This window comes from Seriola aureovittata, chromosome 24, assembly GCF_021018895.1.
Source record: "Seriola aureovittata isolate HTS-2021-v1 ecotype China chromosome 24, ASM2101889v1, whole genome shotgun sequence".
Taxonomy (NCBI): Eukaryota; Metazoa; Chordata; class Actinopteri; order Carangiformes; family Carangidae; genus Seriola; species Seriola aureovittata.
In genome coordinates, this window is record NC_079387.1 from 8,816,030 (window position 1) to 8,832,025 (window position 15,996).

The 15,996-nt window shown below is 40.3% G+C and overlaps 1 protein-coding gene across 1 annotated transcript; it reads right to left on the minus strand.

Annotated features, from left to right (window-relative positions):
* Positions 1-252: 252 nt before the first annotated feature.
* Positions 253-5,378, minus strand: clic5a (chloride intracellular channel 5a). The gene is made up of 6 exons (XM_056370858.1): positions 5,068-5,378; positions 3,219-3,328; positions 2,553-2,678; positions 2,359-2,465; positions 2,049-2,230; positions 253-1,968 (listed from the first exon to the last, which is right to left on the minus strand). The coding sequence occupies exons 1-6, from the start codon at positions 5,122-5,124 to the stop codon at positions 1,804-1,806; spliced, it is 747 nt and encodes a 248-aa protein (XP_056226833.1). The 5' UTR covers positions 5,125-5,378; the 3' UTR covers positions 253-1,803.
* Positions 5,379-15,996: the final 10,618 nt, after the last annotated feature.

The window sequence follows — 15,996 nt, forward strand, 5'->3', positions numbered from 1 at the left end:
ACAAGACTGGAAAGCAAAAGGTGCAGGAGGAGCTGTGTACACAGCAGCACCTTAGGGGAAATGCAGCTATGTCACCTAGGATGACTGTGCACGTATTTCCATAAACAAATTAGCTAGAAAACCTACTTGCTGTTTTTCCTAGGAACTTTTGCATTACTGTGTAAGACAATAGCAACTTGATTTGCTCAGAGAGTCACAGTCAGTATCCATTCCCCTGTATGGGCATACACAACGAGACAGTTTCAAGCTCAGTCTCTGAGAAAATAGATTTATTATTCAAATAAGTGACATATACACAGTGGGTTTATGGTTCTAATCATCAGAAAGAATGTGAATATAGTTGAGCTATAATCATTTACAGACATATTAAGTTTACATTATCACCTTACAGCTCCATGGGGCACTAGAAGTCCTTTGATTACATCAATAATTCACATTCATATTATATTCAAATATATATAATTTACTGTACAGACATAAAGAGCTGAAGGCAGAGGAGAGCTTGATTCCCACTAAGGCACTCATGATTAAAATTACATTCACTACTATCAGTTTGCACTAAATAAGCTGTCAACACAATAGCTGGGGTAAACTTGGGTAAACTGTTTGTTTCTTGTCGTTATAGCCTTATTTATCAGTTTGAATGAGAAGTATTAATCCGTGTTGTAAGAATGAGCTGTTTACTGTGGTGTGAGAAAAGTAAAGAAAATTACACAATAAAAAATGTACAATTTAACCTGTCATTCATTTCGTCCTTAAGAAAAGGAAGGCAACATCACATCTCCACAAAGTCCACAAAGCTGACCCCCCCCTAGTAAAAGACAAATTACTTTGGCTGAAACACATTCTTAACAGTATTTTCCAACAACAACGTCTGGTCTATTGGTTTTAACACTACAAGAAAATAATCAAATGCTGATTTATGCGCTCCATTATTCCCATTACATACTCTACGTAAAAGAAATTCATGATGTCAAATTATCAGAGTAAAATCAGTAGATTAACTGTGACGGGAAATAGGCAAATCTTTAGTAAATATTTATGAAATATAATATCTCAAAATGATTGTTCGTTTAGCCCCACCAGCTACTGTTGCTAAGCCTGTCAAGCTTTATATTCTCACACAACAGTTTACAATGATTAATAATTGATTTTACCACTCAATTTTTAATTTTCTAATGTTAACTCTGTTAGCTAGCATAGTTACAGCTTCTTTGTCAAAGAAACAACATTGTTGTTGTGTTGCAGTGTAGAACTAGTAAGTCTGAATATGATCAAGAAAATGTATTAGCAATTCTAATGTGGTTAGTAAACTAGTTAGTTAGCATGCTAACATTTGCAGCTTTCATTAGGACAGACAAACACAATCTATTCATTACACATTTGATCTTGTTCTCAAGTTTGACAGACCTAGCTAATTTTGCTAAGCTATGATTTATGGGCTTTAGCTAACTGTCATTTGTTACTTAAGATATTTTTCCTCAATAAATAAAATAATTGTTTGAGAACAATCAGCAGTATAATCACCATAATCTTCCATTTGTTTGTGGTAAGCACTATTACAAAGACGTCAGACTCCAGATGCTGCGCAAAACCTTTAGACATTGATGAATCATTTTTACCACATGCTCCTTTTCTTTGAGACACTATACCACTCTGCAGCATTTAAGCACATTTCAGCACATGAGCATTAAAAACGAAACATCCTTTGTTCAGAGTGGATGTCGTGTGTATCAGAGGTATTATTTAGTAGATTTACCATAAAGACAGAAAGGTACAATAGTGATTGTGGTTGTGATGCATTCATTTTCCCAGCCTCTTGGCTACATCCTTGTAGGCTATTTCGATTTCCACATCAGCTGCGCACGTGTTGGTGAACTCATCTCGGCTGTAGGCGTTGCCAAGGTAACGCCACACCCCTTTGAATTCAGACGGGATGTCATAGTTTCGGTATTTCTTTGCGACCACCTGACAAAAACAGGTGATACCGTCAAAAACAAATTGATGAGATCAAATGAACCAAACCAGAGTAATCCAAAGCAGGTTACCTTGACAACGTGAAGTTTGGGCAGAAGGTTGCAATCAGCCAACGTCAGTTCATCTCCGTCCAGATATTTGCGAGTAGACTCTCCCTTGCCGCTGTGGCGTCCCGTCTCAACCTCATCAGGTAGCAGACCCATCAGATACTCGTCCAGCTTCGCCAAGGCCTTGTTTAGACCCTTCTCTAAATCTGCAACAGACAGAACACATTTCCAGGGTCAAAGGTCAAACAAGTCAATAAACCAGTGGGGGGTTTTTTATGCTTACTGGATATACTCATCTGCATATATTAATTAGTTTTGGATGCAGCGTACTTACCCCGATTTTTATCTGGCCTTGTGTTTTTGACATAAGCTGAGAACTTGGCAAATATGTCATTTCCTGCTGTGTTGGATTCACGGTTCTTTGCTGCAAGTTTGGGATACCTAAGAAACAAGAACACGGTGTTAGCTGGCTTGTTGGTTACTCTCCTTCCTACTCCTGTTTTGTGTGTGTTTGTGTGCGAGACCTACTTTGGTGGAGCCAGCATCGCCTCCAGGTACTCCTCTATTTTGTTGACATCGGTGAGTACCTCCCCCTGAAAGGTGAGGAAGGGCGGGTGTGTCCCTGGGGCCAGGTTGTGGAGGTCAGCCGGTTTCCTAATCAGAGGGGAATCAGTTTACAACTTCATCCATTTATAGTGTGATGACTTACTATTTTTAGTCTGAGTGTTAATATTAGAGCTGTCAGGAAACACATTATTCCTGTCTACTCTGCAATGATGGCTATTGCTGCTAACGCTAAATTAAGCTAGCTATTAGCTGTTTTATCAAAGGGTAAGTTACATGATGTGTAAATTCTTTCAACAAATGTAAACACAAACAATAGAAACAGCTGTTTCCATTAGCATGTAACATTTAACAGAATTTACATGGGAATTTGGACTTTTGTTTAAAGACCATCTGACATATAAAAACTGATTATAGAAGCTTTAATAAATATTTCTTTAATGATTTAGTGCCATCTATTTCTAAACTAACTCAAAATAAAGTAATTTAGTAAAATATCATGAGACCTATTAGTATAAATAGGAAATTCATGGGATTTGGGTTATAACAATGATCAACCAGGGCTAGAGCTGATATTAATTCTCTATTTTACTATAATATTATAGTGTTATGCTGTGACATTATTATTACCTCTTGAGGTCAACAGTGGTGACATTAAAGACTACTCCTTTCAGCCAGAGGATCATGAAGAGGCGCTGAGAGAATGGACAGTTTCCAATGCTCTCCCCGTCACTCCCAGCCTGTAAACACACACACACACACACACACACACACACACACACACGCACACACACAACCACACACACACACACACACACAAAACACGGTGAGACACTCACACTGCTTCAGAGGTGGAGTGTAGAGATGACCAAAAACACATATAGTTTATAGCCTTCATTCGTTGCCTTCCTCTTCCTGTACTAGAAGAGCATTTCAATTCACAAATACACACCCATACAAACGCACAGACACACACTGATTCACGAGGACACACACTGTGGATAATCATCCAAACAAGTTCACTTATCACATGAGGAAGAGCCAGTCTTTTACTTTTAATTTGTGGATTTGAGGCGTCTGTTTGTGTGTACACACATTTACAGTATAATTTGCATATGATCAAATACAGTAGGACGTGTGTGTGTCTGTGTGTGTGTGTCAGAGTGTGTATGGCTGCTAAGCTGCAACAGGACACTGTAATAAGACACCGAGTCCAACATGAATAATCCACACTCCTTCCATTAGCCGCCTCACTGCCTATCTGAACTTCCCGTTCCTACACAGTGTATCAGCTACAGAAATCATATAACTTTCTGTCCGGCCACGACATTTGTCTGCCAATCAGAGGAAACACACACATAAATAACACTGTCACTGCACTTGAAACATATGGGATCTACTTTTCTCTATAAACTTATTTTCTAAAGTTCCTAAAGAAACAAGAAAAGTTTACACAGTCAGTGATTTTGCATATTTTAGCCAATTTCTTTTTGAAACCACACACACTTCACATGAGAGAGAACCACAGTATAAACTATGTTGTTACCTCTCAGAAATTCATGCAGCCATAGGTTTCCATTCATGTTGTAAACATCAAGTCTGCCTTCGTTTTGTCAAGGTTACGTCACATTTCATTTAAATGTGTATTGATAACTGAGCTAAAGTAGTGTCGACATTTCAGTACACTGTAGCTGGGTTATGAAAAAATCTATTGCAGCATTTGAGATATTTTAAAAGGGTCCAGTTCGACAAGTTGGGAACTACTCACCGAGTTTGATGAGAAGCAGCCAGTTAGCTTAGCTTAGCATAAAGAGCAGTGCTGCAGGGCAGAGTTTTTATGTTTGGACAGATGCAGGATGGCTGTTTCGCCCTGTTTCCAGTCTTTGTGCTAGCTAGGCTAACGGGCCTCTGACTGTTAATATTTAGCATATACACATGAGGGTGGTGTCAATCTTCTCATGTAACTCTTAATTTTCCAAACTGTCCGTAAACTATATTCCTTCATATATTTTGCAGGTTTCCTTTGAAATTGATCAGAAAACAAAGGCATGCGCAAAAACGTATGCATAAATACACACATTGACCAACACAAACTGTATCATAACCTCAGAGCATTTAAAGCTGCTGCTCTCAACACTGAAAGGACCCCAGTAATAATTCAGTGGGAGAGAGAAAGAGAGATTGTCTCTGCACGTGGGTGTCAGGTTAACACACGGAAAATCAGCATGCAACAACAACAACATGGCATGCACACGCTCAAAGGGGCCACAGTAACACACAGTTGATGTGTTACAGATTAAATCCTGCACATATTCATCTTAAATTTCCCTTGTCACACACAAAATAACATCTATTATAGGCAGATTAGAGCGCAAGGTTGTAGAAAATTGTAAAGAAATGTAATTTAGAAGTGAGAAAAGTGAAGTAGTGTCAGCTTGGGATGTACACACACCAAAACACACACACACCAAAACCCCACCTTGACAAAAAGCTCAATATCAGGGTCCTTGTCCTCCTCAGCTGCAGTATCCGTCATGGTCAAGAAAAACACGCTTCGTTTGTGTGTTTTGTTTCCACGAGTGTGTAGATGTTTTTATCTCTGTGTGTATGTATGTGTGTGTGTGTGTGTGTGTGTGTGTGTGTGAGTGAGAGAGAGAGAGAGTCGTCTCAGTTTCAGATTCTACTCCAGGTCCACTCGGTGAAGTCCGCTTAGTCCCATTGCACCTCTGTCAGAGTGTCAACTGAGGTCGAATGCCAGGGAGCAAGTGTGTGTGTGTGTGTGTGTGTGTGTGTGTGTGTGTGTGTGTGAGGGGAACAGAGACGGAGAGGGACAGTGTGTGTGAGGGGTTCAATTTGTACCCATGGCCTTAGCTGTGGGGCGGGACAGTATCGGGCAAAAATAACCCCCTTGGGTGGGGCGGGGCGGTCAGTGCAAGCACGAATGCAGTGAGGAGGGAACAGGCGGACCAAGTCACCCAAGGGTGCCGCTGATTGACAACACAACTGGGTGACTTTGAATCATCAGGAGTCATTGTCTCCTGCTTAGACGAATCAGCACCCATTGGGGTGGGGATTTGTGACCCAATCATGAGGATTTACATTGTCATCAGGAAAAATTTACTTTTATTTTGTATTTTATTGCTCAGCTAATAAAGAATCAAACAAAAATAGCATGATACTTTTTTTTTTTTTAGCCTGCGCTAGTTCATTGAGCGTTTAAATGCTAATAAATAATTAATATGAGGCTCTTACATTATTCCTTGAAGTCTGCAGTTGTAAATATTAGAAAAATTGTTTAAAAATACATTTTGAGTTTGCCCGATGCCCTGCAGCCATTTCCAAAGGAAAAGTGGTCAAAGTCTTGCTAATGAATTAAAGAGCTTGCCCAACAAGTAGTTCTTGTGATGCTTAGCTGATCTCTAAAGCATTTGTTACAACCCAGTTCGTTTTGGGAAAAGGGAAGCAACAAATAAACAGATGTAAAAGGTTATTTATTTGTAAGGAACTTAAGGAAATCGACACAAACAATAAATGAGGTTACGTAAAACAAAGAACTAAATATGGGCCAGTCAGTCAAGGCACATACCAATCAATTTTCAACTGTAATTATCTTTATTTTTTGTCTCTATTTTGATAATTATCAGCCCAACTGTCCAGAGGCCCACCAGTAAAACTCCTAGTGGGCAGTATGTTGTAAGACTTCAGCAGAGGCAAATACACTTCATGTCTTCTGGTTTATTCCATCAGACAAAATATACATCCTCTTGTTGTAATGATGTGAAAATTAAAATTAAACACGCACTTAATGCATACACGCAGTAACATTTTTAGTCATAAGCAACCTGAATTTAGTATTTATACCAATTTGAGCTCAACAGCAGAGGAAAACACATGTAAAATCAAAATGCTATTTAGATTTTTTTAATTGTAAAGGATGGGAACAAACCGGAGCTCCCGGAGTAAACCCAAATGAGAGAGAGAGAGGGAGGGAGAGAGAAAGAGAGAGACAAACAGAGGTCCCTGAAAATGAGCAGTATGCTAAAGACGGTTATTATGGGAAGGCCTTATCAAATAGACCTTTTCTGCCATCAACCACCTGATGCGATTGTTGGTAGCTGTCTCCACTGCAGAGAAAAACCTGGACACTGGGGACTTCTGTGGGGGACGATCGGCGAGGGCATCCAGATGGATTTCTAGGTACTTCACAACAGCATCATCAAAAGATGTGTCATCTGATGTCATAACAGCCTGCAGAAGTTTCTCTGGAGCTCCAAACTCCATCTGGAGATCTTCAAACACGGCCTTGTAGATTTTTTTCCTCCTCTTCTTGGTTTCCTCGTCGGACGAGCCACTGATGTTGATCGCGGCTGACAGACGTTCGATGAGGAGGATCAGCTCTCGTCCCTGTGGAGATCCTTCGGTTTTGCCCGGAACTTTTACGAGGAGCCTCATGAGAAGAAGAGAGTCGAGGTCCTTGGCCATGTTAATTGACAAGTTTACCCTAGTTCGCTCCTTAGGGATTAACACAGGACTGGGGCTACATCCAGGCTCAGAGCACTTGGCAGGTGATGTACTTGTAACCGACTTGTTTGGGATCGAATCATCAACACAGACCCTGACATCCAAATCATCGCCATCATCATCCTCCTTCTCCTCTTCATCATCATCACTGAAGGATTTAGATGGTGCAGCCTCACAAGGACGTGGTGTCTGTCTTGAACATGAGGGTGTTGTTCTCTGCTTGACACTGGCTTCAGGGGACTCTGGTGTGGTGGTCCTGCTCTGTGGCGTGGTGGTCCTGTTCTGTGGTGTGACGCTGTTCCTCTCCAGTATGATGCCGCTCTTCTCTGGTGTGGTGATCCTGATCACTGGTGTGGTGGTCCTGATCTCTGGTGTGACACACTTGTACTCTGGTGTGATGGTCCTCTCCTCTGGTGTGGTCAGCACGTTGGTGATTACGTCCTGGATTTCAGTCAGAGCACCAGACACCTCCTCGCTGTAGTTTGTCTTCTCTGCTGGGTCTTTGTCCATGCAGAGCAGCAGGTTCTGCAGGAGCTTTCCCACCATGTCCTCTGCCATGGCGTACATGACTTCAGGAGAGAACTGAGTGTCACCCCCTCTCCTGGTGAACCCAGGGATGACAGAGTCAGAGAGACATCTGTCCGTGTCAACCACAGGAAACTGATATGTCTCGTCAGTCATCAGACTATTGTAAATTTTATCAATCAGGACCTTTGAAAACTCCCTGATTTCACCGCTGTCCTTGATGTCTTCCAGTATTTTGCTGGCTTGTGCTCCAGCATCCTTTGTCTGGCATAGTTTTTCATATAAGATGTCAACATCAGTTTTAATGATGTCGAAATCAACTGGAGACTGTCTGTTCATGCTGTATATTGTCATCCTGCTGGTTGATCTGGCATCTTCAGGTGTTTGCCTGGAAGACTCTGCCATCGCTCCTGGTGCAAGGTATTCGTCTTTAAACAGTTTTGCCTTACAGGACCTTGAAACCTGTTTGAGACGCACAAGAAACTCTGAGTCTTGTGCCTTAAACTTCTTCTTCAGCTCTGCCATTGTTCTTTCAAATTGTCTTTGGGCAAACGTGAGAAAGTTGCGTCTTTCACTTATTTCTTTGGCATCCGTGGTGTCGTCTGCACGTGTGTCATGTGAGGCAAAAAACTCTCTCACCTTGCCCAAAACTAACCTCATATCAAAATGAGGCGTCTGTAAGCTGCTTTCCTCGCTGCACGCCTCAATGTGTTCAAAGTTATCATAATGCAGGTCTTCTCTTATGATTTTCAAAATATCATACGCTGCATCCTCAGCTTTCAGGGAGATGTCAGTTTGGGGAGAATCTGTCTCTTCTGCCATGTCTGGTGTCTCGCTGGACCATTTGATGAGAATGTCAGTCACAGCTTTAGTGGATGAGTGGGTGGAAATCTTGGATTTTACGCTCTGAGACGATTCACATCGCTCTGGTTCCTCTATTTCAAAGAACCCGGGCGCTGTCTCATAGATTTGGTTTGGGGCAGACTCGATGATTTGTGGATGCCAACAATCTCCCAGGCACTGGAATTTCAGCTTATCCAAATATTTTCTCAAACATCTGGTAGCTTGAGACACCATGTGATGCAGAGACTTGATGTTGGACATGGAGCCACTGACAAAAACAGCCGGCTGTGACGGCCACTCAGAGGTGTTGATGGCCTCAGAGGCAATGGAGCTCACCTTGTGTGAAACCTCCTTCTCGATCAGTGCTGTCAGCTGCACAGCGCTCTCATGTGTGTCCTTTTGGACATCAAGAGCAAGTGCCAGAGCGAAGCTTTCAGAGAGGGAGTCTCCCACATTTGTGTCGAGGTTCTCCAGAGATTTGCTCAAATCGGCCTGAGGAGTCTTCTCATGGAAGCTCTCCACGATAATTGGTTTGACAACTCTGAGGACAATAATAGAGAGTGTCTGCACCACTTCTGCACACAAATCAGCCAGCGTGGCTGTTGTGTCCGAGTCCTGAATCCCTGCAGCTAACAGGTTCCACTGTACTGCAGAGAATCTCTCAAAATATTTATTCACAATGGGCAAAACAGCCTCTGGCGGGATGTTGGTGGGGCTGTCCATCTGGTTCATGAATTCCTCCATGACAGACAATAGTGAACTTCTTTCACTAGAACTTATAATCGCTTTCAGCTTGTTGTTGAAAACTTCTGTAAATTGTTCTGTGTGTTCTGTGTGTTCTGTGTGTTCTGTGTGTTCTGTGTGTTCTACGTGTTAACTGTGTTCTTCAGCGTTGCGTCCTTCAAGTCACTTGTGTGGAGTGGAAATAAAAGCTAAAAACGTGTCATTATCAATGCATGCTACCTCACATGCCTTTGATGTGTGCATGACGTCACACACACACGCGTATGTACGTCATAAGAACGCACGCGCGCCACACACACACACGCCACGCACACGCCTAACGAACCACGGCAGTGCTTTTTTTTTTTTTTTTTTTTTTTTTTTTTTAGAATTATATTCATTAAATTTTCAAACTGAGTGAAAACATGATCTCATATGATCAGAGTTTTATTATCCATATCTATTTGAATGAAGGTATGACACCCCTGGGTGAACGGACGCTCGTGACGCACGGGAATTAACCGGAGACCCACGCTGACGTTGACCGCTTCATAGTCTCAGTTAGAGCCAGTGCATGTCAACTTTTCTACTTTTCTCACAAGACGAAACACAACCTACTGCAGCCAATCATCAATCAATCAAACACATTAGTAAGTGCTTTATTGAACAGCGACAGAGCTGTAAATTAGCGTAGCCCTTTCAAAAGGTGCTAAGCTAATTGTTAGCTAGCTAACTATTGCATCATGGCTACTAGCCGTTACTACTTATAGCTACAGTTTTAATTGATTGTATTGCTATCTCCGTAGTTATACTGTGTATGGCAAAGAGTGTAATGAGATAAATTAACCTTTTGTTGACATTGAATGATGTTGAATTAGCTAGACTTGCCTTTACACAGACTAAGTAAACTGCTAGGTAATTAAAGCTACGCTAACACAATGCTAACACTTCAAGAAAACGTGAAAAAGTCACCATGAACATCAGTCACTCTTGCAATCACCTTGGGGTTATATTGCTATCATTTATGTGGTTGTAGTTTCAAAGTGTCATATTTATGATCCTTGTACTTTAGTGGGGGGGGGGGGGGGTGCAGATTATGTAATAATTTCAGGTGTGTGAAAGTACAATGTTTAGCTGTTATTACTAGATAGATAGATAGATAGATAGATATCCTTAGTGTCCACCAGCCGATACACATAGCGTAATCCACACACACACATGAATTCACATGGCCATGCAACAGGAACCATCCCCAACTATCCCAGCACTGAGTCATAACATTCTTGTCAGTTCAACTTAACTTATATTTAGAACCAGGGTAACCCCCTCCTGCATTCACACTCGTGCTCTCTCTCTCTCTCACACACACCCACACACACACAGAGGAAAGACTAAACGTGTGTGTGTGTGTCGACAGCATGGTGAGGAGGTGTATAAAGGGCCGAAACAATAGGGAATAAAGTCCAACTCTGGATGTAACCCAATCAAATTTCACATGCACACACACATTAAGAAATACACACTGACCTTGCACATTTCCTTATAAGCAACTGATATGAGATTTATGGGGCCTACAAGTAAGATCACAAATGCTTTGTTAGCACAAGCATGCAAACTGTGTCTGTGTGTGTGTGTGTGTGTGTGCAATATATTTGCATACATTTACGATAAAATGTCAAACACATTAAAGTGCAATAAATTCAGAATCACCTAATATAATACATTTTCATTTCTTGTCCTACCTTAACATAGAGTGTGACCTTCAGTTCGTCATTTTCATTCTCTGGCTTCTCCTCAGCTTCCTCCTTCTCAGAGGCTGATGAAGATGATGAGGATGATGATGAGGACCTTCGTGATGAGTTCCTCTCCTCCAGCTCGTCTTCTGGAGACCTAATCTCCCAGTTAAGCTCTTTGCTGCTCTCCTCCACTTCTATCTTCTCCTCTTCTTCTTCTTGCACGTCTTCTTCTTTCTCTTCCTCCAGCTTGGTCCAGGCTTCCGTCTCCCCTTTGCCTTCATCTTCATCATGTGAGGAAGATGAGGAGGATGAGGAAGAGGATGAACTGCCTCGCCTCTCCTCGGTGGGATGGCGAGGTGGCGGGAGAGAAGGGGGATCTGGTATTGTTCCTATGGCTCGTGTGGTGTTCTCATACTCTGCTATGAGGTCTGAGGGCTCCTCGTGTGACGCCTCGTACGGCACCTCGCAGGTTATGTCATATATACCAGACGACTGGTTCTCGTAGGTGACCTCTGGGGTCTCGTACAGATTCTCCTCACAGGGATCCATGCCGGGCGAAGAAGTCAAACAGAGGTCGTCCTGGGAGTGTGCAGAGTGTCAAGGTGTGTAGCAGAGTGACTGTAATGCCAGCAGTGCCGGCCTTATCACAAAGAACCCCAGGACTTTGGACAGAGATGGTAGAAAGGGAATGCCAAGAAAAGACAGCAGTGATTCTTAAAGGAGAATACAACTTGAAGAGTCATTATATTATTGCTATTGTTGGATGGAGAGAAAGCAGCTTCAAAATATCAATTATTTAGTGCATTGGAGCACACTGTATTTTTTGAACGCATTATCAAAAAACTTACTTAAAACCAACACATTACCATTTCACAAAGAATACCAGTTTTCATTTATTTCAATTTAGTCTGAAAACCAAAAGGGACGGCCCTGAAAACGTCTTTGTTTATTCAAAGTATATTTAACTTATGCAATTTTAAATTTGGAGACTCATCAGCTATGTAAAAGCTAATAAAAAATAAAAACATGGACATCTTGTAAAAGCCAATGTGAATTTCATTTGCTGTTTGGCAGCAAACTGGATCCTACATTTCCCACAATGCAACGTAGCTGTGTGTTTCATTAGATTAGATCTTTCATTAGATGTTCCCTGCCTGTTTAATGCTGTGTCCCCACAATGCATCTGCATGTCTCTCAAGCGAAACTGTAAGCAACGGAAAAAAAAAGAAAAATGCCAACAACGCGTTCCCTGCAAAACGCACAACCTCGCATCTCCTCGTTTTCCTTTGGATAATCGTTAGGATTTTAATTTGCCTGCAGATTTGCGAAGAAAAATAAAAAAAACATTAAGAGAAAAGTTTAAAATTTATAGTTCTTTGTGGTGAATGGAAAAAAATGCACTACGTTTATCTATTTGCAGAGGTTTAACAAGATATTAGTAACACTGTATATTGTTCATATGGGTTTCTTTTTTATTTATTTTGTATACAGATCTTTATCTCTGTTTTGCTGGAAATCTGTTTTTTTATTTATAGGAGGGTGTCTCTTTTTTTTTTTTTCCTTTTTATAGATTTTTATTTATGGAGAGTAATTAAAAAAAAACAAAAACAAACAAAAAAAAAGCGTGCTTATCTAAAAGTGTATGACTGAGCGAGGAGGGCTTCGTCTGCTTCTGTTCATCTTCCAGAAGTGATGTGAAGAAACGTCACATGTAGAAACATTAGAGGGGAAATAAGAGTTTAAAATAATTGTTTTTTTGTTTTTTTTTATTAATAAGTGATTTAAAAACATTTATCATTTGGTTTCCAACATAGATTTTATAAATCGTTGCTGCGTATTTTAACTGCAGAAGAAGAATCTTATTGTTCAGATGAATTCAAATTGTTTTAACTTTATTTTTTCTTACTGTAATTTAATGCACATTTTATATACTTGTTAAATGAGCAAATAGAATCTGTCCAAACCTAATTTATGAAGAACCGATTGGCCTTTCACTGTTAACCATCTAACTATTAGTGAATTATAAGAAAAGGATAATATCAGTTTTAATGTTTTCCATGCATTTTTAAAATCCCTATCAGTGGATTTATATGTTTTATAGGAACTTAATTCCCCATTTCCAGCAATAACAGGATTTCCGAAACATCCATGTAAACACAAACATTGGCGTCCTGTGTTTTAAACTGTACAAACTCATGTTTTGGTGTAATCAGATTAATGCAACACATTAAATAAGTTTTCTGATTGTTTTGCCTTGAACTGATTACACACGGCAGCGTGTTCTCTCGCTTTCGGTTTCAGATTCGCGCAAAGTGCTGAAACAGGAAGACAGAAGCGACGCTGGTGTTGTCTTTTCATTTAAAGAAAGGATTCGGTGTCAGAGTCACAGTCAACAGCGATTCTTCACTTCAAATATTTATGTTTTAGTAAAAAGTGAGACACAGCTTCATTTAAAAAGACCAGTGACGTATCAGATCAGTTAAACCTGTTGTGTTGCAGCTAAAAGCCTTATTTCCTCTCTGTCAGTCAGGCTTATACAAAGCATCTACTCGTCTTTGTTGACCTCAGCATCGAATGTCTCCATTGAAAAAGAAAAGAAAAAAAAAAACAACCTGTTCCTTACAGTCAAACATGCAACAGTTTTTGTTTTCTCAAGCTGTCAGTGTCTGAAACAGCAGAGTGGTTTTGTTGACGATTGTGGTCCAAGCAGTGAGAAGTGAATAACATTGACATTATTATTATTGTTTTTGTTTTTTCATTTTGTTTTCACAGTCCTTGATGAGTAAGAGGGATATAACTTTATTTTTAAATAAACCTTTTTTCTGTGACAAAAAGACTCTGTCTCTGGTTTTACACTTTGTTTTACATCACAGCAATATAGATCCAGTATTTACACGGGCACAGAAGTACAGTCAGCACGGGTCAGAGAGCAGCTCAAGTCCCACAGTTTGTCAGTGTGTGTTTGTTTACACATGTCCAACTTGTCTGTATATTAAAGTCATACAAAACTGAGCTGACGGAGTTACATCTGTGCCTCAACTCCAAGCATTATGAGCACAAGAACACGTTATTGATTAATCAATAATAAACATCATCATCAGTTTCCAAAAATCAAAACAAAAACAAAACAACATTTTCCTCAGATTCTTGACACAGATGTGACTCCGTTCACATCTGGGTCTCACAACCTATAAATACCACTTTTGTATTCAAATTCAAATCCAAAAACAGCACTGTCACATATTTGTTGATCATATAAACTAGTCTCACAGCACACTGTACATTCAGTTACAGGAAAACACATGAAAAAATGAGAACCACCCCCTCCCTGTAATCTGTGACAATCAAAGTCCTGAAGCTGAAACTCCGCCTCATCAATACATTCATGTTCCACAGTCGCCAAACACTGATCAGTGAGATTAAGGCCTTGGAGTTAAAAATGAACAAAGTACAAAGTAAGTGACTCTCAGGTATTAATCCATATTGATCGTGAACTTCAGTCAATAACAGCTTCCTGCTGTTCAAATCTATATTTCAAGGGAAAAAGAGGAACATGGAGGACCAAAGGTGCTAATTTTATTTTCCTAAAAAAACTTAGAGTTTAGAAAATCATCATTTCTATTTTATAATTTTAATCTATTAATTTATCTAAAATGTTGACGTACCACAAAGTAAGACAAGTGGAGGGGTCTACCAACATCACAACTAAAAATCAAAACCTCTATGTCATTAATTAATCAGTTAATCATTAACACTAATCAGCTTTACTGCCACATGTCAACACAGTTAATTTACTGGGAGAATTAGGAGTAGCCATTTAAAAAAGAAATCCCAAAACAAACAGAAGCTCCAGATAAACGAGGACACATGTTGACTCTTGACATAATATTGAAAAGATATCAACATCTGTCTGTGGTGCGACCGGTTATTACAAATAATAATAATAATAATAATAATAATAATAATAATAATAAAGGTTTAACAACGTCATGGCTCAGAAACTGGATGTGTTGAGTCAACAGTCGTCCCAGTCTTAGTGTAAACCGCTGAGCAGTTTGGTCTCAATGTGGACGGCAGTGGATTCACGAGTATTTCCTAATCGATCAGCTCTGCAGAAGATCGCAAACCTTATCGATAACCTGACCACCGAAACACTGGGATTGCTGGAAAGTGGAATCTTTCACAGTATTTTTTTTAAAAATATATAGATGAACTTAAAAAGTCAAACTAAGTGTCGGACAGATGGAGGAGGGAAATAAAACCACGCAAAAGAAAAAGGTTTAATTCTTGCAAACCGTCAGCTCTGAGTTTCAACTCCCAAACAAAACTACAAGAGCTCAACTCATCAACCACAGTTTATCAGATTAAGTTGAACTAAAACAGAGATGAGCCCAGAACACACAGAGAAATAGTTTGTCTCACTTTAAGGACGTATCTCTGTTGCAGTCGGAGCTGACACTGTGCAGGAATTAAAAACAGCTTTTCTTTCCCCTTTAATGTCTTTAAAACAAGGCGCAGAGTCTGAGCACGTTCAAATACACTGAACAACATTAATACAACACTTTTGTTTTTAACTCCCATTTTTCATGAGTTGAAATAAAAGATCTACCCACACAAAAGATACACTCACACACACACACACACACACACACTCACACATATATATATATGTATATACAGACATACCGAAGAGATGCTGATGCCCGTTGTCGTGTCGTTCATCTGCCTCCATCACCTCGTTGCAGCGTGATGTAAACAAATCCAGGAAGGCTTTTTAAAAAAGTCCCAGCTGTTGCACTCACTGCCATTGAGCGTGTTTGAGAATATCTGGATCTGCGTGGACGACAGCACCTTCCAACTTCCTGCCAATAATCACACGGCCACCGAAGAGGAGCGGTTTCCCGACAATCGATAACCTGATCAACTCTGTGCTGCGTGAGGTGCAGCCTAAAGTCATATTCAATCAATATCTTTCATCAAAACAAACTTTCACATTTCGAAGTGGTCTGACACACCTGTGCCAGGTGGAGGGAGGGAGGGAAAGGAGGAGAAACACTCAC

Coding starts and splice junctions, on each gene's coding strand:
- clic5a (XM_056370858.1), bottom strand. CDS start 5,124: ATGACGGATACTGCAGCTGAGGAGGACAAGGACCCTGATATTGAGCTT. Junction 3,329..5,067: donor ATATTGAGCTTTTTGTCAAG/GTGGGGTTTTGG, acceptor GTGTGTTTACAG/GCTGGGAGTGACGGGGAGAG. Junction 2,466..2,552: donor GCGATGCTGGCTCCACCAAA/GTAGGTCTCGCA, acceptor CTTGTTTCTTAG/GTATCCCAAACTTGCAGCAA.